Source organism: Cetorhinus maximus, chromosome 3, assembly GCF_964194155.1.
Source record: "Cetorhinus maximus chromosome 3, sCetMax3.hap1.1, whole genome shotgun sequence".
Classification (NCBI taxonomy): Eukaryota; Metazoa; Chordata; class Chondrichthyes; order Lamniformes; family Cetorhinidae; genus Cetorhinus; species Cetorhinus maximus.
This window is the reverse complement of record NC_135881.1, coordinates 58,426,113-58,450,757: the sequence shown is the minus strand read 5'-3', so window position 1 is coordinate 58,450,757 and position 24,645 is coordinate 58,426,113. Positions and strand designations below refer to the sequence as shown.

At 41.7% G+C, this 24,645-nt stretch overlaps 1 protein-coding gene across 1 annotated transcript in view; it reads right to left on the bottom strand.

The window, feature by feature from the left end:
• cfap69 (cilia and flagella associated protein 69) overlaps positions 1-19,841 on the bottom strand; it is a 146,987-nt gene extending 127,146 nt beyond the window's left edge. The window contains exons 1-2 of the mRNA XM_078534791.1: positions 19,680-19,841; positions 15,520-15,582 (exon numbers count right to left, since the gene is read on the bottom strand). Of these exons, the coding sequence (XP_078390917.1) occupies positions 15,520-15,582; positions 19,680-19,748 (132 nt within the window). The 5' untranslated portion in view covers positions 19,749-19,841. The remainder of the gene's footprint in view (positions 1-15,519; positions 15,583-19,679) is intronic.
• Between the last annotated feature and the right edge of the window lie 4,804 nt (positions 19,842-24,645).

Below are 24,645 nucleotides of genomic sequence, written 5' to 3'. Positions count from 1 at the left end.
TCACCAAAGTTAAGGATTGCAGTTTTCACAGGGCAGAATCTCCTGTTCGGCCTCACTGCACGTCATTCTGATCTTTAGTTCGGCGGGTGCGCACCAGAGTTGGCTGCGCGCCCGCCGAACTGTCAAAGGCCTTATAAGTCCATTAATAAGCTGATTAAAGTGATTGTCATGACTGCCTGTCCAACCTTAAGGTTGGCGGGCAGGCGAAGAGCCCAGGCGGCCTTCGCATTTTCATGAAGCCTCATCCACGGATGGGATGAGGTTTCATGAAGAATTTATTAATGAAATAAAATTTTTTAACAAAATTCATAAACATGTCACATGAGGGGACATGTCTGAATAATTTTCTTTTTTTCATTGTTTCATAACAAAATTAATCTCCCTGAGGCAGCTCTGCGCGAAAGAGCACAGGCCCCAACCCTCCCTCCTCCCCCCGCCTGTACATGTGGTGCTGAGCGCTACCAGGCGCACAGTACGCTGGGCGGGCCTTAATTGGCCTGCCCACGTGAAATGGCGACACGCAATTGATCATGGGCGGTGATCAGCTCCACGTCCGCCCACGCCTGCTCCCAACCGGCCCGCCCGATGGGGAGAAAATTCTCCCCACAGAATATTGAACCCCAAAACACCAGTTATAAATCCTGGGATCGCGATTGCAATTTGTTCAACACCCTGCTCGCTGCCTCACTGGCTGCCCCGCTCCTCACTACTGCCCCGCTCCTCACTACTGCCCTCTCACTCACCATCCTGCTCCCTTGCTGTCTACAGGCAGCGAGTGGGACATCAAGCAAAGTGGCTAGCAAAGTGGCAAATGGGCAGCGAGCAAAGCAATGAGTGTGGTGAGCAAGTACATGGTGAGTGCTCTATGGGCTCACAATGATATGTCAACAGCAACATGCATGCATTCATAACCTCCTTAGTAAGTCACAGATGGATCTTTCTCGCTGAGTTTTTTTTTCAATGGAATGTATTTTTGTTGAATATCTTGAATTGTTTCTTTAAATGTTTTCCACTGCTTATTTACTACTATACCTTTTAAAGTCTATTTTCCCAATCAACCATAGCCAGCTCTCCCCTCATATCTACGTAATTGGCTTTGTTTAAGTTTAGTTTCTTGTTTGTGATTGGAGTATGCCATTTTAAAACTTAATGTGGAATTCAATTGTATTATGATCACTATTTCCCAGTGAATCTTTTACTCTGACATTACTAATCAGCCCTGCCTCATTGTATAATACTAGATCTAAAATAGCTTTATTCCTAGTTGGTTCTACAACATATACTCCAAAAAACTGTCATGAAAGCATTCTATAAACTCATCTTCCAGAGCACCTTTGTCAATTTGACTGTTTGAGTCTATATGAAGAATAAAGACCACCACAACTACTACATTGGTTTTGTTACAATATCTAATAATTTCTTGCTTAATGCTCTGTCCAATGGTATAACTACTGTTAGGGAGCCAATATCCTTTCTCATTAATAGCCTCATATCATCCTTTAATATCAGGGCTACCCCTTCCATTTTTCATTCTCTCTATCTTTTTGAAAAGTTGCATACCCTCAATATATTTATTTCTCAACCTTGGTCTCTTTGCAACCATGTCTCTGTACTGGCGATTAGATCTAAAACATTTATTTCTATCTGTCTTATTACAGATGCTCTGCACATTCAGATAAAATGATTTCAGTTTTATTTTTATTCCCTTCTTGGATCTTACTCTCTGATGCACTATTATCCTCTACCCCTTCCTGTCCCACTAAGCTTGTCTTTACTCATATCAATTTACTTTTCTATTGCCTCAAGGTTTATCTTTGGATTTCTAAATCTCCCTTCACCCAAACACTCCTCCCTTCCTTGGTTTAAAACCATCTTCCCTACTCTGATCATATTTGCTGCTGCACTCTTATGTTTATACAATCTGTTCCTTCCTGTCACACCACGGCTACTATTACCTGTATCACTACCTGCACTATTGTCTTTTCTTTGCAAATTTCCAAACCTCCCCTCATGTGAACCTCCCATCCTCATCCTTTAGTTTAAAACAAATCCTGTTGGCTTGCAGTATTTAGTTGAGTGGTATAAGCGATGGTTAACTACAGGAGTGGTAAGGGGGTCTTGTGGCACATTGGCAGGGTCCCGCTTTCTGGGGCAGAAACTCAGGGTTCAAATCCCAAGCCTAGACTTGGTGGCCATGGAAAGAGCACACATGATGTGGTTGAATAGGCTGATAAGCAAACTGGGGATCCTTCTCCCACCTCCCCACTTTTCCCCAAAGCTTGTGTGTATATGTGAAGGTGCACGAAAAGAAAACATTTGAGTGCACATCAGGAATTCAGATGCACATGAAATCCCTGCATTAATAGAATTATTTAATGAATGTCAAACTCAGATGTTGGCACCTGTTAATGATGTGGTGTAGAAGCAGGTTGGAAGGTAAAAATTGCTAATTGAAAGGGCAGTAATTGTATTTGTAAAGTAGCAGCAGCAAATGAGGATTTGTACAAAGAAAATTGTTCATTGTAACCATTGCAAATTGATTGAGAAGGTTGGGAGATAGAGATAATGAACAACAATTTTTCCAAATATGGAAATTTGGTCAAATCAGTTAAAAGACTTGCATATGACGGAGCTAAATCCAGGGGAGGTGAAGTTAGAAGAGGCATGTGAAAGAATGATTGAAATAAGTAAATCTGATACTTGATTGCAGAGCGCTGGAAGTGGAAGGTGCATGCAGTGGAAGTTTTTTTTTTAGATTCGTTCATGGGATGTGGGCATCGCTGGCTAGGCTAGCCAGCAAGGCCAGCATTTATTGAGCATCCCTAATTTCCCTTGTCAGAGGTCATTTAAGGATCAACCACATTGCTGTGGGTCTAGAGTCACACGTAGGCCAGATCAGGTAAGGATGGCAGATTTCCTTCCCTAAAGGATATTAGTGAACCAGTTGGGTTTTTACAACTATCGGCAATGGTTTTGTGGTCATCATCAGACTTTTAATTCCAGATTGATATTGAATTCAAATTTCACCATCTGCTGTGGTGGGATTCCAACCCGGGCCCCCAGAGCATTAATCTGGGTCTCTGGAATACTAGTCCAGTGACAATACCACTATGCCACCACCTCCCCTAGAAGTCTTCAGGTAGAGAAACAAAGACTGACAGCATGAGGAAGGAGATTATGAGTGCAGCAGAGAAGGTGTTGGAGTGGATTGCTAACCAGCACAGGAGGAAATGTTCACAAGTAAGAATGATTGCAAAGGATCTGTTAAAAATTCCCATCATTATTGGCACTAGCTGACCGCACAGGTTGACCAGTAATGTTACGTGAGTTGAAATACAGTGATCCCTGACTGGTGCTCATTTCCTGCATACTGGGGAGCCAGTTTTCTTCATTAGCTGTGTAACAGGATGGAAACTTATATTTGAAGTTCTCTTTTCTAAAGAAAACAAGACGCGCATCTCTAACGTTTTGCTGATACCTGAAATCATTGCTTCATTGCTCAGTTCTGTACCTTTTCAAGGGAAATTAAAGACTTGCTATGATAAAATGATATGTTTCACCTTACAGATTCTGGCAGATTCAGCTCTGAAGAATCATTGGAACAGGCTTTTTTTACAGCTGGTGGTGGATTTACGAAACTCCGCTAAAACTGAGGAAAGTGCTTGGTGACAGTCACTTAAAATTACTACTCAATGGAACAGGTATACTGAAATGCACTGGAAGCTGAAAGCAACTGTGGACTGTTTTCTAAAAGGGATGTAATTCCGTGTGGAATGCAATGTGTGATAAGTACAAAAAGAGAATGTTCTTCTCTGTAGTTCAAAGTATAAGTTGTCTACAAAAACAAAATAGCATTTAGTCAATTGTGCTTTTAGTCATTTGTTACAGTATAAGTTTTAAAACGTAAAATCGGTCATCGCTATAGAGGATACATGTAACTTCCCAGAAATAGCTTTAAATCAGGAATTGGGAGGGAGGGAATCAGGAGAATTACAATCACTAGGGAAGTAGTACTTAGCAAATTGCTGGAGCTGTGGGCTGACAAATCCCTGGGTCCTGATGGACTTCATCCTCAGGTCTTAAAAGAAGTGGCTAGTGAGATAGTTGATGTGTTGGTTTTAATTTTCCAAAATTCCCTAGATTCAGGTAAGGTGCCATTAGATTGGAAAATAGAAAATGTAACTCCTTTATTCAAAAAGAGCGGGAGACAGAAAGCAAGAGGCTACAGGCCAGTTAGCTTAACATTTGTCATAGGGAAAATGTTAGAAGATATCATTAAAGACATTATAGCTGGGCAGTTAGATAAATTCAAGGTAGTCAGGCAGAGTCAGTATGGTTTTGTGAAGGGAAATCAGGTTTAACCAATTTATTGGAGTTCTTTGAAGGAGTCACAAGTGTCAGGAAATGACCATCTCCAACAAGAGAGAATCTAACCATCGCCCCTTGACATTCAATGGCATTACCATCGCTAAATCCCCCACTATCAACCTTCTGGGGGTTACCATTGACCAGAACTGGACTAGCCATATAAATACCGTGGCTACAAGAGCAGGTCAGAGACTAGGAATCTTGTGGCAAGTAACTCACCTCCTGACTCACCAAAGCCTGTCTACCATTCCAAAGACATAAGTCAGGAGTATGACGGAATTCTCTCCACTTGCCTTAATAAGTGCAGCTCTAACAACATTCAAGAAGCTTGACACCATCCAGGACAAAGCAGGCTGCTTGATTGGCATCCCATTCACAAACATTCACTCCCTACACCACCGACAAACAGTGCCAGCAGTGTGTACCAGCTACAAGATGAACTGCAGGAACTCACCAAGGTTCCTTAGGCAGCACCTTCCAAACCCATAATCACTACTATCTAGAAGGACAAGGACAGCAGATACATGGGAACACCAACACCACATAGAAGCTCCCCTCCAAGCCATTCACCATCCTGACTTGGAAATATATCACTGTTTCTTCATTGTCGCTGGGTCAAAATCCTGGAACTCCCTCCCTGACAGCACTGTGGGTGTATCAAAACCACAGGGACTGCAGCGGTTCAAGAAGGCAGCTCACTACCACCTTCTCAAGGGCAATTAGGGATGGGCAATAAATGCCGGCCTAGCCAGTGATACCCACATCCATAAATGAATTTTTTTAAAAAGAGTCGCCTGTGCTGTGGATAAAGGGGAACCAGTGGATGTACTGTAGTTGGATTTCCAAAAGGCATTTGATAAGGTGCCACATCAAAGGTTGTTGTGGAAAATAAAAGCTCATGGTGTAGGGGGTAACATATTGGCATGGATAGAAGATTGACTAGCTAACAGGAAACAGAGCATAGCCATAAATGGGTCTTTTTCTGGTTGGCAGGATGTAATGTGTAGTTGACACAGGGATCATTGCTGGGGCCTCAACTTCTTACCATTTATATAAAATACTTGGATGAAATGACAGAAGGTATGGTTGCTAAATTTGCAGATGATAAAAAGGTAGGCAGGAAAGTAAGTTGTGAAGAGGAAATAAGGAGGCTACAAGGGGATATAGATTGTTTAAGCAAGTGGGCAAAGATCTGGCAAATGGAGTATAATGTGGGCAAATGTGAAATTGCCCCTTTTGGAAGGAAGAATAAAAAAGAAGCATATTATCTAAGAGAGATTGCAGAACTCTGAGGTTTTGAGTGATCTGGGTGTCCTAATGCATGAATTACAAAAGGCTAGTATGCAGGTACAGTAAATAATTAGGAAAGGTAATAGAATGCCATAATTTATTGTGAGAGGAATTGAATATAAAAGTAGAGAGGTTGTGCTTCAGTTGTACAAGACATTGGTGAGACCACATCTGGACTACTGTGTACGGTATCAGTCTCCTTATTTAAGGAAGGGTGTAAATGCATTAGAAGCAGTTCAGAGATGGTTTATTAAACTAATACCAGGAATGGGCAGGTTGTCTTATGAGGAAAGATTAGACAGGCTAGGCTTATGACCGCTGGAGTTTAGATGGACAAGAGGTGACTTGATTGAAACCTTTAAGATCCTAAGGGATCTTGAAAGGGTGGATGTGGATAGAATGTTTCCTCTTGTGGGAGAATCTACAACTAGGGGTCACTGTTTCAAAATAAGGTGTCACCTATTAAAGACAGAGATGAGAAAAAATGATTTCTCTCAGAGAGTAGTGCGTCTTTGGAACTCCCAAGGCAGTAGAAGCAGGGCCTTTGAATGTTTTCAAGGCAGAGGTAGATAGATTCTTGATAAACAAGGGGATGAAAGGTTATCCAGTGTAGGTGGAAGGTTACAGTCAGATCAGCCATGATCTTATTGAATAGCGGAGCAGGCTCGAAGGGCCAGGTCACCACCTGCTCCTAACTTGTATGTTCAAATGTATGTTCATAAATCCTGATATGTCATTCTTTCAGCTATTAACTGGAAGTTCAAACTTCTTTTTAAAAGGTTATTGTATTGATCTCTACAAAGACCATAGCACTGGCAATGATTTTCCAACATTCACAAGACTCTGGAATAGTCCCAGCAGTTTGGAAGTTAGCAAATGTAACATCGCTATTTAAGAAAGGAGGTGCAGCAGTGTCAGGGACCTATAGGTCAGTTAGCCTGATCAGTCATCTTGAAAATGCTGGAATCTATTATAAAAGAAATCTTAACAATGCACTTAGGAAAGCATTATATGATTAGAACAAGCCAACAAGGCTTTACGAAAGGGAAATCCTGTTGAGAAATTTATTAGAGTTTTTTGAGTATGTAATTTAGCAGGCAGATAAAGGGGAATCAGCAGATGTAGTATATTTGGATTTTCAAAAGGCATCTGATAAGGTGCCACACAAGTTATGGGTTCATGGAGTTGGGGGTGAGATATTGGCATGGATAGAGGATTGTTTACAGGACAGGAAGCAAGACCTTAGCAGGACCATGGCTAACATCCTTGCAGGGAGATTTGCTAGTGCTGTTGGGGAGGGTTTAAACTAGATCGGCTGGGAGATGGGAACTGGGAAGGGAGCTCAGATTGGAGGGAAGCAAATCTAGTAACATGGAGTAGAAAAGTAGTAAGCGAAATTAGAAGGCAGACAAAGTGAAGGCAAGCATCAAATAGGATCAGAATGTGGAATAATGTTAAAAAGACAAAGGTAAGGGCACTCTATCTGAATACACGCAGCATTCACAATAAGTTAGATGATTTGAAGGCACAAATAAAGGTAAATGGGTATAATTTAATTACCATGACAGAGACGTGGTGACAGAGTGACCGAGGCTCGGAACTTAATATTCAGGGCTATTTGCCATTTAGGAAGGATAGGCAAAAAGAAAAAGAAGTTGAGGTAGCGGTATTGATAAGGGATTAGGTCAGTACATTAGTGGAGAAGATCGTACGTCAAAGGATGAACATATAGAATAAGTTTGGGTGCAGATAAGAAAAAACAAAGTGCAGCAAACATTAGTGGGAGTTGTTTATACGCCACCAAACTGTAGTAATAATGTTTGGCACAGTATAAATCAGGAAATTAGAGCCACATGTAACATGGATAATGCAGTAATAATGGGTGACTTCAATTTACATATACACTGGGTAAACCTAATTATCACTAATGCTGTGGAGGATGAATTCCTGAACTGTGTATGAGATGGGTTTCTGGTGCAGTATGTTGAAGTGCCAACTAGGGATTGGGCTATTTTAGATTTAATGTTATGTAATGAGGAAGGGCTAATTAATAAGCTTGCTGTAAAGGAGACTAAGAAGTAGTGACCATAATATGATAGAATTTTACATTAAGTTTGAAAGTCATATGGTTCATTCTGAAACTAGGGTCTTAAATCTGAACAAAGGAAACAATGAAGGTGAGGAGCAAGTTGGCTATGGTGGATTGGGAAAATACACTAAAAGGTTTGACGGTAGACTGGCAATGGCTAGTATTTAAAGAAGTATTACATGGTCTACAAAAAATATACATTCCTCTAAGACACAAAAACCCAGCAGGAAAGGTGAATCAACCATGGCTAACAAAAGGAGTTAAAGGTTTCATTAGATCAAAGGAACTGACTTATTAGGTTGCCAGAAAAAGTGGTAAGGCCAAGGATTGGGAACAATTTAGAATCCAGCAAAGGAGGACCAAGAAGTTGATAAAGAATGGGAAAAGAGAGTATGAATGCAAGCCAGCGAGGAACATAGGCCAGGATTTTATGGCCCCTGCCACAGTGTGTCTCCCCCACCGGCGGATGTGGCGAGTCATTTAAATCTCCATTCAGTTTGGTGGGACCGTAATATCCCGCCAGGCGGGAGGAGCCATAAAATCCATGCCATAAAAGTGAACTGTAAATGTTTATTTAGGTCTGTGAAAAGGAAAAGATTAGCAAGGACAAACGTGGGTCCATTAAAGGCAGAGACAGGAGAATTTATAATGGAGAATAGGGAAATGGCAGAGAAACTAAACAATTACTTTGCATCTGTTTTCATGGAGAACAATACAGAAAATCTCCCAGAAATACTAGGGAACCAAGAGACTTTTGAAAATGAGGAACTGAAAGAAATTAGTATTGATAAAGAGGTAGTACTCGAAAAATTAATTAGATTGAAGGTTGATAAATCCCCTGGACCTGATGAGCTACATCCCAGAGTGTTGAAGGAGGTGGCTATTGAGATAGTGGATGCATTGATGGTTATCTTTCAAAATTCTATAGATTCTGGAAAGGTTCCTGCAGACTGGAAAGTAGCAAATGTAACCCCACTATTTAACAAAGGAGGGAAAGAGAAAATGGAGAACTACAGACCTATTAGTTTGAGGTCAGTAGTAGGGAAAATGTTAAAATCTATTATAAAGGATGTGATAACTAGACACTTGGAAAATAACGATATGATTGGGCAGAGTCAACATAGATTTATGAAAGAGAAATCATGTTCGACAAACTGGTTTGAGCTTTTTGAGCATGTTACTTGTAGCATAGATGAAGGAGAACCAGTAGATGTGGTGAATTTAGATTTTCAGAAGGCTTTTGATAAGGTCCCACATAGGAGGTTAATAAACAAAATTAGAGCACATGGGATTGAGGGTAATATGCTGGTGTGGATTGAGGATTGGTTAACAGACAGGAAACAGAAAGTAGGAATAAACAGGTCACCCTCAGGCAGGCTGTTACTTGTGGGGTACCACAATGATCAGTGCTGGAGCCACAGCTGTTCACAATCTATACAAATGGTTTGGATGTGGGGACCAAATATGATGTCTCCAAATTAGACACAAAACTAGGTGGAAATGTAAGTTGTGAGGAGGATGCAAGGAGGCTTCAAGGGGAATTGGACAGGATGAGTGAATGGGCAAGAACATGGCTGATGGAATATAATGTGAATAAGTGTGAAGTTATCCACTTTGGTAGAAAAAGCAGAAAGGCAGGGTATTTCTTAAATGGTGAGTGATTGGGAAGTTTTGATGTCCAAAGGGACCTGGGTGTACTTGTTCTTGAATCACTAAAAGCTAGCATGCAAGTACAGCAAGCAATTAGGAAGGCAAATGGTATGTTGGCCTTCACTGCAACAAGGTTTGAGTACAGGAGTAAGGGTGTCTTGCTACAATTATATAGAACCTTGCTGAGACAGTACCTGGAGAATTGTGTACAGTTTTGGTCTCCTTACCTAAGGAAGGATATACTTGCCATAGAGGGAGTGCAATGGACGTTCACCAGACTAATCCCTGGGATTGTGGGGTTGCCTAATGAGGAGATATGGAGGAAACTGGGCCTCTAATCTCTAGAGTTTCAAAGAATGAGAGGTGATCTCATTGAAACTTATAAAATTCTTACAGGGCATGACAGGGTAGATGTAGATAGGATGTTTGATTGGTGAGTCTATAACGAGAGGTCAGTCTCAGGATAAGGGGCAGGTTATTAAGACTGAGATGAGGAGGAGCTTCTTCACTCAGAGAGTGGTGACCTTAGAAATTCTCTACCCCAGGGAGCTGTGTAAGCTCAACCACTGAGCATGTTCAAGACAGAAATCAATAAGATTTCTGGATAATAATGACATCAAGGGATATGGGGATAGTGCGGGAAAGTGGCATTGAGGTGGATGATCAGCCATGAACTAACTGAATGGCGGAGCAGGCTGACAGGGTGAATGGTCTCCTCCTGCACCTATGTTCCTAAACAGAGAGAAAGGATAAATGGGGAATTTTCAGGTGGGCAGGTTGTGTCACAGAGTGCGCAAGGATCAATGCTGGGGCTTCAGCTATTTTCAATCTATATTAATGTGCTAGATGAAGAGACCGAAAGCAACGTATCTAAGGTTTCAGACCATGCAAAGCTACATGGGAATGCAAGCTGTGAGGAGGACACAAAGAGGCTGCAAAAAGATGTGGACAGGTTAAGTGAGCGGGCAACAAAGTGGCAGAGTATCATGTGGATAAATGTGAGGTTGTTCATTTTGGTCATAAGCACAGAAAAGCAGAACATTTTAAAAAGGTGTGAAACTTGTAAACTTGTGTTCAGGGACATTTGGTGTGCTCATACAAGGAACACAGAAAGTTAGCATACGGATACAGCAAGTAATTAGGAAAGCAAATGGCACATTGGCCTTTATTGCGAAGGGATTGGAGTATAAGAATAAAGAATTCTTGCTACAATTATACAGGGCTTTGGTGAGACAACACTTGGAGTACTGTGTGCAGTTTTGGTCTACATATTTAAGGAAGGCTGTACTTGCATTGGAGCCAGTACACTGGATTGTTCCCTGGGATGAGAGGGTTACCCTATCATGGCAGGCTGAGTAGATTAGGTCTATATTCTCTGGAGTTTAGAAGATTGAGAGGTGATCTCATTGAAACATTCAAGATTATTAAGGGATATAGGAAGAGGGCAGGAAAGCTGAAGATCATCCATGGTCATATTGAATGGCGAAGCAGGCTCATAAGAACACATGAATATATGAATTAGGAGCAGAAGTAGGCCACTCTTCCACTCGAGCCTGCTTCATCACTCAATAAGATCATGGCTGGTCTGATTGTACCCTCCCTCTTACACCCAATATCCTTTCACCCCCTAGCTTATCAAGAACCTATCTACCTCTCCTTTAAAAACATTCAAAGACTCTGCTTCCACTGCCTTTTGAGAAAGAGAGTTCCAAAGGCTCACAACACTCTCGGAGAAAAAAATTCTCCTAAATCGATGATCCCTTATTTTTAAACAGTGACCCCTAATTTTAGATCCTCCCACAAGAGGAAACATCCTCTCCACATCCACCCTGTCAAGAACCCTCAGGATCTTAAAGGTTTCAATCAAGTTGCTTCTTACTCTTCTAAACTCTAGTGGATACAAACCTAGCCTGTCCAATCTTTCCTCATAAGACAACCCACCCATTCCTGGTATTAGTCTAGTAAACCGCTTCTGAACTGCTTCTAATGCATTTACATCCTTCTTAAATAAGGAGACCAATACTGTACACAGTACTCCAGATGTGGTCACACCAGTATCCTGTACAACTGAACCATAGCCTCCCTATACTTATATTCAATTCCCATTGCAATAAACAATAATATTCTATTCGCTTTCCTAATTACTTGCTGTACATGCATACTAGCCTTTTGTGATTTATGCACTAGGATACCCAGGTCCCTCTGAATCTCAGAGCTCTGCAATCGCTCACCATTTAGACAATATGCTTCTTTTTAATTTCTGCTAAAATGGACAATTTCACATTTGCCCACCTTATACTCCATTTGCCAGATCTTTGCCCAGTCACTTAGCCTATCTATGTCCCTTTTAACCTCCTTATGTCCTCTTCACAACTTACTTTCCTCCCTATCTTTGTGTCATCCGCAAATTTAGCAACCATACCGCCGGTCCCTTCATCCAAGTCATTTATATAAATTGTAAAAAGTTGAGGCCCCAGCACTGATCCCTGTGGCATACCACTCATTATATCCTGCCAACCAGAAAAAGACCCATTTATGCCTACACTCTGTTTCCTGTTAGCTAGCCAATCTTCTATCCATGCCAATGTGTAACTCCCTACACCGTGAGCTATAATTTTCCACAATAAACTTTGATGTGGCACCTTATCAAATGCCTTCTAGAAATCTAAGCACAGTACATCCACCGGTTTCTCTTTATTCACAGCACATGTGACACCTTCAAAGAACTCCAATAAATTGGTTAAAAATGATTTCCCTTTCACAAAACCATGTTCTCTCTGCCCGGTTGCCTTGAATTTTTATAAGTGCCTACTATAACATCTTTAACAATAGCTTCCAGCATTTTCCTTTTGACAGATGTTAAGCTAACTGGCGTGTAGTTTCTTGCTTTCTGCCTTCCTCCCTTTTTGATTAAAGGAATTACATTTGCTATTTTCAAATCTAATGGAATCTTCCCCAAATCTAGGGAATTTTGGAAAATTAAAACCAACACATCAGCTATTTCACTAGCCACTTCTTTTAAGACCTTAGGATGAAGTCCATCCGGACCTGTGGACTTGTCAGCACGCAGCTCCAGCAATTTGCTAAGTATCACTTTCCTGGTGATTGTAATTTTCCTGAGTTCCTCACTCTCTTCCAATTCCTGATTTACAGCTATTTCTGGGATATTACTTGTATCCTCTATCGTGAAGACTGATGTAAAATACCTGTTCAATTCATCCACTATCTCCTTATTTTCCATTATTAATTTCCCAGATTCGCTTTCTACAGGACCAACGCTCACTTAGTTAACTCTTTCCTTATTTAAATATCTATGGAAACTCTTACTATCCTCCTTTATATTTCTAGCTAGCTTTCTCTTGCACTCTAAATTGACCCTCCTTATTAATCTTTTTGCCATTCTTTGCTGTTCTTTATATTCTGTCCAACCTTCTGACTTGCCACCCCTCTTTGCGCAATTACATGTTTTTTCTCTAAGTGTGATTCGGTCTCCCTTTTTTAGTTAAGTACAGATAGTGGGTCCTCCCCTTGGAATTTTACTTTCCCATTGGAATGTATCTATTCTGTGTATTCTTAAATATCCCCTTAAATGTCTGCAACTACATCTCTATTGACCTATCCCTTAACCTCATTTGCTCGTTCACCTTAGCTAGCTCTGCTTTCATGCCCTCATAATTGTCCTTATTTAACTTCAAAATGCTAATCTTGGATCCACCCTTCTCTCCCTCAAACTGAATGTAAAATTAAATCATCTTATGATCGCTGCTACCTAGGGGTGCCTTCACTATGAGGTTATTAATTGATCCTAACTTGTTGCACAATACCAGGTCTAGTATCATCTGCTCTCTGATTGGCTCCAGAACGTGCTGTTCTAAGAAACCAATTGTGAAAACATTCTATGAACTCCTCATCTATGCTACCTTTGCCCATTTGATTTTTCCAGTCTATATGTAATTAAACTCCCCCATGATTATTGTTCATTGAGCCGAACTATCTCCGTTAGCTCCTATTTCTCATGTTCTTATGTTCTTAAACTGACCAACTTTCCAGGAGTGCTTCTGTCATGTTTCTGGACCTTTTGGCCATTTATTTCAAAGAATGGATTTGACAATACAAGTAAATTACTAACACTAGCTTTATAAAACAAGTTGTATTTTTACAACTTTTTTTAAAAAAAACCTAGACGGAAGGAGGACAATATGCTAAATGGAACTTGTTTACCTGTTCATAAACATAAGCATGGAGATCATGTGGTGCAGTTGATATTGACCCCCTGCCTCTGAGCCAGAACTCTGGGTTTGAGTCCCACCTCAGGACTTGATCGCTAAGGAAGCTGCGTTCATAATGAGGCCAAACAGGTTGACTGACGTTCCTTTCAACATACGGCAGTGGCAGGTGGTAAGAGCAGGAGAAATTCCTGGTCAGCCATGTGATGGAAAGAAAATTGGAGCTTCTACCATTATTATTCATAGTTCCAGCCTATAATGAGGAGGTATTGCTGGATAAGATTATAAATAATGAAATTAATCAGAAAGATGAGTGAATTTTGGGTAAACATCATGAGGGTATTGACCATGATATGATCCAACTAGGAGAGGAACAAATCAGTACAAAAACTAGAACACAAGATTAAATTAGGGCAGATGACGAGTGAGCTAGCTGAGGGTGAAGTAGTAGGAGAAAGTGGCACTCAGGATTGATTGCAAAAGTACAGAACATGTATGCACCATCAGAAAGGGAAACTGCTAGAAATTCCTAGCAGTTTCAGGATGTCATGGGCAAATAAAGAGGTTAGAAGCCAATTACAATTGAAGAATAGGGTCCATAATGACAATATTATTTGTCAAGTATGTTAGTAAAAAGAGAATTATTAAAGCAGGACCTCAAGAGTGAAGAATTGTCAATTTGTCGATGATCATTAAAAATGGCAGTGGCATTTAATGACCTTTACTAAAGAGAAGAATCTCCGAGGTGAATCCTGAAGTGATTGAGAAAAAAAGCTGTATTATGATGGGTAAAAGGGAACATTTGGAAGCGTTGGTTACCCTAAATGAAGAACACATTTTAGGATCCTGAGGGGCTTGAGGGAGAAAATTATTAAGGTTCTAGAAATTCTATTTCAGGCTTGACTGAGAGTCCTAGGACAGGGAGAAAATGTTTCCGCTAAGCTGCGTGGATGTGCAGCAATGCAGCAGTCTGCTAAGTATTGTGAAACCTTTGCTCTGCAATAATAGTGTGTGTGCGGCCTCACAAAACATTTTAAATTGGCTGCATACTGATAAAAACAGGCCATGCACAACAACTACATTTTAAAGAGAACATAGCTGGAGAGTGGTCAACTGGAGAGTAGCACCCATTTTAAAAAAAACAGCTAATCTGGATAATTACAGGCCAGGTAGTTTAAAATCCGTGAGAAGGAATATGGTAGTCTTTAATTAAGGATGAAACTACCATGTAGCTAGGTAAGAAGAAAATATAAAAAGCGAGCACAAATTTCCAAAGTAACAATTATGTTTGACCAACATTACAAAATTATTTGAGGAGGTGACGGACATGTTTGTATGATAGATGGCAAGAGTGTGGATTTCAAGAAAGGCTTTGACAAGGTGCCACATGGGAGGTTTTTATGGAAAGTTAAGAAGTATGGAATTAGACAGAGGAAAGTTACTTGTATTTAAAATGGGTTACAAAGGGGGAAATCTAGGTCAGTTTTTTAGAGTGGTTAGAAATAAATAGTGATGTCCAACAGGATTCAGTTCTGCTGTGTATCAATGATTGATATGAATTTTTTTTTAAAGTATTGACATGTCAAGGGAATGGGTTAAAAGGTGGAAGGTGCAAATTAATCTTAGTAAGTGATAGATTTTGGCAGAAAAAAATAGCATCAGTAATTATACTCCAAATTAAAGTAGGCTCAGTGCTACGGAAGAACAGAAGGACAGCACCTCAGCTATATGGCCATTAAAAATGGTAATGAAATTCTAGGTTTCATTATAACAGATAGAAAAACTACGAGGTAGTGATGAACCTATATAGAAACTTAATAATGCTTCAGAGTTCTGTATGCAAGCCAAATAATATAGAAGATAAATAGTCAGGTTTGTTTATCAGAAGCTACTTACTGAGAATCGATCTTCCAATAGATTAACAACATGATTTAAATCCACAGGCCTTGTGTGCAAATCCTTATAAACAAAATAATAAAAAAAAATTAGGATTACATCAAGCTGTAGATAGAAGCTTCCAAAGCATGTTTTCTGACAGGTTTAGTACCATTCCTTTAAATTATAAAATGATGGATGATTACAAGCAAATAATAAGCATACAGATCAAGGAAGGGATTCAAATGGTATCATAATTAGAAAATCAAGTGAATGGATCTTCAATGTTATCTAAATACTAATATTATATAGTCTAACCTTTTACCCAAATAGTGTGTGCCAAATAAAATGGAAATAATACTAAAAATAATTAAAAGAATGAATTGCCCAATGATGTTAAAGGGTAAATTTAATATTCCCACGAGGGAGCAAGTCTCAAAGAAAATGCAGAATCAAATTTACTCTTATATTTTTAATACCTTTTAGCTCCTTGTTCATGGCAGTATACTTTTTGTTGCAGGCTTATATGACTCCATATATTGAATACAATGCTCATAGTCTTGATGCAGGTGTGGACTCAAAGGATGGAATTTTCCCAGACCTTTGGAGATGAGCTGGAAGGTGGGAAGGCTGGAATTATGGCATTGGAAGGTGTCGGGAGGGGAGCCTAACGTCTTCCTGCTGCCATGGAATATTGACGGGAACCTTAGTGGTGCAACAGCCCAGAGGTGGAATATTGAGCCACTAAAGACCCTGACCAAAACTTGGTCAATGTGGCTTAAAGGGAAATCCCCCCCTGTGGCCTGAGTCAAACCAAACACAAAGGAAGGTTGTTGCGACTGTTGCATGCCAAATCATTACATGCCCTGAACCTCATTGGTAGAGTTCCTTAGGGAAACATCCTTAGTCCAACCATCTTTAGCTGCTTCATCAATAACCTTCCCTTCATCATAAAGTCATGGATTGTGGCTATTTGCTGATGATTCTATGTTGTTCAGCCTTCCTTCAATAATCAAGCAGCACATGCCAGCTGACAGTAGGATGTAGACAGCATCTAGGCTTCAGATGACATTCACATCAAACAAAGTCGGGAGATGATCATCTCCAGCAAGAAAACGCCTAACAATTTCCTCCTAACGCCCAACAACATGATCATCGATGTTAGGACCCTATCTTCAAGAACTGTGGACAAGATTTTTACCTCGTTGGGCGGGCTGAAAATTTCTAACTTAAAAATAAAGAATTGAAAAATAAGGAAAACATGTCCCCTCATGTGACTCTGTCATATGAGCAGGGACATGTTAAAAATGAGTTTGAAAACTTTTAATTCTTTTATAATCACTGGTCGAAACCTCAACCCGCTGGTGGATGAGGTTTTGCACAAAACGCAAAGGCTGCTTGGTCTATTTAACCGCCCTGCCGACCATAAGGTTGGACGGGCATGGAAAAATTCAATTTAGTTAATTAATGAATGGGCTTACTAGCCCTCTTAATTGTTGGTGGGTGCGCTGCCGACTTCCGTGCGCGCCTGCCGACTGAAATGGTGCACGATAACTTCGGGACGCTCGCCTGATGTCATTGCGCACAATTTTACTCCCATTCAGGTTGGGAGCTGCCCGTCCAATGAGGGAAAAATTCTGCCCTATATTTTCTTTTAAAATTTGGGAGGACATTGCATTATTTGGACACTTGGGATGTGACCTGGGTTTGTTTTTTAAAAAGGGTCAAATAAATTCATCTTGGACTATGAGCCAACATGCCTATTCCAAGAAATCACATGACCTCAGCTAAATTACTTTAATTGCTGGAAATAAAAGCTGGTTTAAAGACCAAGGCCCTAGTGATTTACTGGAAATCACCTGAAGGAGATTAGTTTTGTGCTTTGAACTTGTTTTTTTTAAAACTCATTTGGTGATAAACCAAGAAGGGAAAAGCTATCCAGTTTGCGGTCTCCTTGCTTTGCCTGAAATACAGTGTGGTTATCAGTGGACAGTTAGGACTCCTCATCTCAGTGGAACTTGTTTGTATTTGGAAATCTGAGAGGCTGAGAGAAGAGGGAGACCCTAAGGATTGATCCAGCTCCATTCTCCTCCATGCTGATGCTCCAGACATCCAATGGGACTAGCTATCCATCTTTACATGAGGGAGCACCAAATCTATAGCATCAAAACCCTGCAAACTTTGTCCTTTTCATAAAGATTTTCCTTACCCACCAATCTCTGCAGAGACCCTATTTGTTTGTCCTTTGTTTGCAATTGTGTGTGTGTGTGTCTGTGTACGTGTGTGTGTGGTGGTATTTTTAAAAGGGATACACAGTTATACTTCCAGATTACAAATTGTGTGTTAACTTGTTTTAAAATAGAAGTTTAGTTTTATAATAAATCAATCATTCCGAGTTTATTGAAAGAAGCCTGGTCAAACTCCCTTTTATTTTGGGTTTAACAGCAGCAAAGGTAAATAACTGACCATTTTGGTGAATGAATTAAAATTTAAACCAATGCTGTGACCTGTGGAGTCGTGGGGCTAGATAAACTGTGCACTCCTCCCATCCTAGTCACAACAATCACCAAGTTCTCTACCTTCAGCAGCCTGCGGGTACCACTGCCAAAAGCTTAACTGGACCAGCCACATTAATACTGTAGCTGCAAGAGCAGGGCAGAGTCTAAGATCTCTATGATGAGAAGCTCACTTTCTAACCCATCAAAGATTTTCCACCATCTACCAGGTTCAAGTCAGGAGTGTAATAGAAAGTTCAACACTTACTTAAATGGGTGCAACAGCACTTGGGAAGTGTGACAACATCTAGGACAGTGTAGCACACTGTATCAGCATACTTGCCATGAGACACAGCAACCATAACCTCCACTACTCCTTGCACTTGTGGTTGCAGTATTTGTCAAAAGGATGCCCTGCTGCAACTGATCAAGGTTACTTCAACTGCACCTCTCAACCCATGACCAAGAAGGGCAAGAGCAGCAGGATCATGGAAACACTTTCACCCCTCCAAGACGTACACTATCTTGACTTGGATATATTCTTTCATCAACAACATCCTGGAATTCCCTACTTAACACCACCATAACAAGGTGATACATAACACAAAGAACAAAATGGACAGGAGACCACACCCCCTGCCCCATCTCCAATGTTAGATCATTAGTTCATCTAAATGGTTTATGCTCAATGCCCTTTGTGGACCGGATGTAACTGCAGGATTCCCCAAACTTCATGGTTGGTGTCTTTATTTTCCTGTTACTTTTCACTCACATGCATGCATTACATCACATCACCATTACGTAAACGTTAGTTTGAAGCAGTGTCCTGCAGGGAGCCTCTAAATATATGTTGCTTTTCTGTTTTTATAGCTGAACCCATGAAGTTCTTGAAGGTCTATTGGCACTGATGAAATTAATGATTTGCTCCTCAAAACCATTTCACTCACTCAAAACCCACTCATTCACACAGAGATAAAATTTGTCCCTTTATATCAATGCGGACATGATGTGCTGTCACTAGCATGATAAATCATTCAGCCCAATACCTGCTTCTCAAAAGTTTTTACAGTGCTTTAATTTTAAAGTAATCATTTGTGGAAGTGCAACACCTATATGAAAAAGAATGGAGAGTGATAGGATAACAGGAAGCTTCAGGCTACCCTATACAGTTCTAACACCCATGCACCAACTACAAACAAGGCCAGAGCAGAGCTGCAACAAAACTTATGCCATAACTAGAATGATAGAGCGCACCATGATTATCTTCGAATTTAAACATTGCACATGATTGCAGCCCTTCCCCTCGAGCTATCAGAATAATTGGCAGCTACTGGAGGAGCAGTGCTGCTCTTTGCACAGTCAATAACCCCTCCATACCCACAGCAAATGGCTGAGGAATAGGCTGCTTCCTCGTGGGCGAGATCACTCTGCTTCCCCCATTCTCACCCCCCCTCACCCCCCATCCTCCCCCTCCCATTCTCCCCCCCCCCCCCTATTCTCTCCCTCCCCTCCCCCCATTGACACTTTGGGGTAAATGAGGATGGGAACTAAAGAACTTGGGAACAATCCACATTTTACCCACGGTAACAAGAGCACTTCCCAGGCTGATACCAAATGCAACAACGGGTGTATAAATATAAATAAATAAGGAGCCAGTGAAAGGCCTGTTGTTTCCTGCAGACTGACCGGTCTGGTTCCCAGGTCACTGTCCCTGATGATGTGCCTCACCACCGGGATGCTCTTCCTGACACTCATCCTGATTGCGGAAAAGTTTAAATCCCCCTTCACAGCCGCCGGTGAAGATGCTGAGCTCGGGGCCTCGAGGATTCTCTCCTTCTCTTTCTCTCTGTTTGCCTCCCGTTGCCATGGAATTGCGTCTCGTTGCCATGGAATTGTGTCACGTTGCCAGGGAGGGAACGCCATTTTGGGAAACGCGCTACGGCGGCCGAAGCGGCTGACAGCCTCCAACCCGACCGCGGGGCGTCGCAGCAGAGTCACCACCACAACAACAACTTACATTTGTGTTTGCGGCAGGAGATTTTCAAGCGAAATTTAACACAGCAAAAAATAAGAGATTTAGTGGTCCCCATGGGAGAAACAGAAAATCGGAAAGCACCCAGGTAATTCCACAAATACTGAAGCAATCCATGCCCACATGCAGCAACCCCCTGGATAATATCAAGGCTGATAAATCGCACAAAATATTCACACCACACAGTGGCAGGCAATGACCATCTCAAATACAAGGGAGTCTAATCTCCACCCCATGATATTCATTCACGGGATGTGTGCACGCCACTGGCTAGAGCACCATTTATTACCCATCCATAACCACCCTTGTTCAGAGAGCATTTAAGAAACAACCACAGGAATCACATGTAGGCTAGGCCAGGTAAGGATCCCTAAAGGACAATCAGCAATGCTTTTGTGGTCATCATCAGACTTTTATTGAATTCAAATTTCACCATCTGCTATGGTGGGATCTGAACTAAGGTCCCCAGAGCATTATCCTGGGTATACAGAATATTAGTCCACTGATAATACCACTGTGCCACCACTTCCTTATTATTGCCATCACTTTCACAGAATCATTGCACCATCGACATCCTGCAGGTCGCTGTTGATAAGAGACCCAACTGGACCAGGCACATAAAAACTGTGACTACTAGAGCAACTCAGGTGCCGAATATTTGACGGTGAATGGCTCACATCCTGCCCCAATTCCTCTCTGTCAAGTCAGACGTGAGATGGAATTCTCTCCAGTTGCTTGGGTGTGTGCAGCTGCAACTGCACTCAAGAAACCCAACACTATTCAGGACCAAAACAAAAACAGAATTACCTGGAAAAACTCAGCAGGTCTGGCAGCATCGGTGGAGAAGAAAAGAGCTGACGTTTCGAGTCCTCATGTTTTTATCACTATTCAGGACCAACCAGTTTGTTTGATCAGCAACCCAGCCACCACCATAAACATCCGCTCCCTGGTGGCACAACATGGCTGACTGTGCATGAACTATAGGATACACTGCAGCAACTCACCAAGGTTTCTTCTACAGCACCTCCCAAACCATGTAGAAGGACAAGGGTTACAAATGTATAGGAACACCATAACCTCCAATTTTCCCCCCAAGTCACAAACCATCCTGACTTGGGAATATACTGTGGCTGGGTCAAAATGTTGGAATGACTTTCCTTATAGCATCGTGGGAGCTGTAACAGTTTAAGAAACACCATCTTTACAAAGCAACTAGCGGTGGGCAATAATTGTCAGCCTTGCTAGCGAAGACCCTATCCCAAAAATTACTTTTTAAACATCTGATTTGTTATATCTGCTGCCCAAATGATTTTTTGACATAAACAAGGGGTCTTGACAGGGTGGATGTGGAGAGGACGGTTCCTCTTGTGCAAGAATCTAGAACCAGAGGGTCACTGTTTAAAAATAAGGGGTTGCCCATTTAAAACGGAGATGAGGAGAAATGTTTTCACCCAGGGGGTCGTGAGTCTTTGGAATTCTCTTCCTGAAAAGGTGGTGGAAGTGAAGTTTTTGAATATTTTTAAGGCAGAGGTGGATAGATTTTTGGTAAGCAAGGGGGTGACAGGTTATCGGGGGTAGGTGGGATGCAGATTTCAGGTTGCTATCAGATCAGCCATGATCTTATTAAATGGTGGAGCAAGCTCGAGGGGCTGAATGGCCTACTTCGGCTCCTTGTTCGTATGTTTGTATGTTCTCTAGAAGTGCTCCCAGCATTTCTTCAATTTTTCCAGTCAACAATATTAAGAACATTTAAAATAGGAGCAGGAGTCGGCCATTTGGCCCCTCAAGTCATCTCCGCCATTCAATAAGATCATGGCTGATCTATTTCAAATTCCACATTCCCATCTACTCCCAATAACCTTTGACTCCTTTGCATAACAAGAATCTATCTAGGTCTGCCTTAAAAATATTCAGTGACCCCACTTCCACCGCCTTCTGAGGCAGAGAGTTCTAAAGTCGCAAAACCCTGTGAGAGAAAAAAAATTCTCCTCATCTCTGTTCTAAAAGGGCGACCCCTAATTTTAAATCAGTGCCCCCTAGTTCTGGACTCACACACAAGAGGAAACATCCTTTCCACGTCCACCTTGTTGAGACCATTCAGGATCTAGTATACTTCAATCAAGTCACTCCCCCATTCTTCTAAACTCCAGTGGAAACAAGCCCAGTCTGTCTAACCTTTCCTCATAAGACAACCCGCTCATCCCAGGTGTCAATCTAGTAAACCTCCTCTGAACCGCCTCCAACGCATTTACCTCCTCCCTTAAATAAGTAGACTAAAACTGCACACAGTATTCGAGATGTGGTCTTACCAATGCCCTACATATAATTGAAGTGTAACATCCTTACTTTTATGCTCAGGAATAAAGGATAGCATCACATTAGCCTTCTTAATTATTTACTGTACCTGCGACTCACACACGAGAACACCTATATTCCTCTGCATCCCTCAGAATTCTGCAGCTGTTCTGCTTTTAAGTAATACTCTGCTTTTTAATTCTTCCTGCCAATTTCCCACATTATACTCCATCTGCCACATTTTTACCCACTCACTCGACCTATTTATATCCGTCTTCAACCTCCTTATATCCTTTTCACAACCTACTTTCCTACCTATCTTTGTATCATCTCAAAATTTAGCTACCATGCCTTCGCTCCCCTCACCTAAGTCATTGATATAAATTGTAAAATGTTGAGGCCCCAGCACAGACACTTGTGGGACTCCACTTGTCACATGCTGCCAATCAGAAAACTACCCATTTATGCGCCCTCTCTGTTTTCTGCCCATCAGCCAATCTTCTATCCATGCTAATATGTTACTCTCTCTACCATGAGCTTTTACTTTAGAAACAAAGGACAACATTTTCCCCCAGTCGGGGGAGAAGTGCGGCAGTGGGCGCGGGCAGGCGGGTTCCCGATCGGTGCCCCCAATTGGGGGCGAGCCACCAGTTTACGTGGCGGGCCAATTAAGGCCCGCCCGGCGTGATGTCCATCAGGAAGTGCTATGCGCTCTCTGTGTGGGTGGAGGGGGGGATTCCCTCAGCCAGGAGTGCACTCTTTCACGCTCTTTCTGAGGCAAAGTGCTGCCTCAGGTAGATCTTTAAATAAAGCTGAGAAAAAAATTTTGCTGCCATGTCCCCTCATGTGACACTGTCACATGAGTTGGGACATGTCCTTTTCTTTTATTTTGAAATATTCTTACATTTTTAAATCCCTCATGAAACCTCATCCCGCCCGTGGATGAGGTTTCATGTTTTTTCTAAGGGCTGCCTGGCCTCCTCACCTGCCCGCCAACCTTAAGGTTGGACGGGCAGGTCCATTAATTAACTTGATTACTTTTTTAAAGGCCTTAAGTGGCCATTGACAGTTCGGCGCACGCACAACCAAACTGACAATCTAAATGACGCGCGGTGACGTCGGGATGCCTGCCCGATGTCATCCCGTGTCATTTTACGCGTCAGTGAGCAGGCCCCACCCCCGCCCACCGACCAGAAGTTTCTGCCCATGGAAACATAAAAAATAGGAGCAGGAGTAGGTCATTTGGCCCTCCGATCCTGCTCCGCCATTCATTATGATCATGGCTGATCCTCTTTCTTAACGCCGTACTCCTGCTCTCTCCCCATAACCCTTGATGCCTTTAGAGTCCAGAAATCTATCTATTTCCTTCTTAAATATATTCAGCAACTTGGCCTCCACAGCCTTCTGTGGTAGACAATTCCATAGGTTCACCAGTCTCTGAATGACAAAGTTTCTCTTCATCTCAGTCCTAAATGGTCTACTCTGTGTCCTGAGACTGTGACCCCTTGCTCCTGACCCCCCAGCCAGAGGAACCATCATACCTGCATCCAGTCTGTCCAGCCCTGTCAGGATTTTCATATGTTTCAATTAGATTCCCTCTCATTCTTCTAAACTCCAGTGAATATAGGCCTAGTCGGCCCACTTTCTCCTCATACGACAATCCTGCCATCCCAGGAATTAGTCTGGTGAACCTTTGCTGCACTCCCCCATGGCAAGTATATCCTTTCTTAGGTAAGGAGACCAAAACTGCATGCAATACTCCAGGTGTGGTCTCACCAAGGCCCTGTGCAGCTGCAGTAAGACATCCTTGCTCCTGTACTCGAGTCCTCTCAAATGAAGGCTAACATACCATTTGCCTTCTCAACTGCTTGCTGCACCTGCAAGCTTGCTTTCAGTGATTGGACACCCAGGTCCCTTTGTTAACCAACATTTCCCAGTCTATCAGCATTTAAATAATACTCTGCCATTCTGTTTTTCCTACCGAAGTGGATAACTTCACACTTATCTATGTTATACTGCATCTGCCATGTATTTGCTCACTCGCTCAACCTGTCTAAATTGCCTTGAAGCCTCTTAAGACCCTCCTCATTGCTCACATTCCCACCAAGTTTCATGTTGCCAGCAAACTTGGAAATATTACATTTGGTTCCCTCATCCAAATCCTTGATATATATTGTGAATAGCTGGGGCCCAAACACTGATCCCTATGGTACCCCACTAGTCACCATCTGCCACTCCGAAAAAGACCCATTTATTCCTATTCTCTGTTTCCTGTCTGCTACCAATTCTCAATCCATATCAATGTATTACCCCCAATCCCATGTG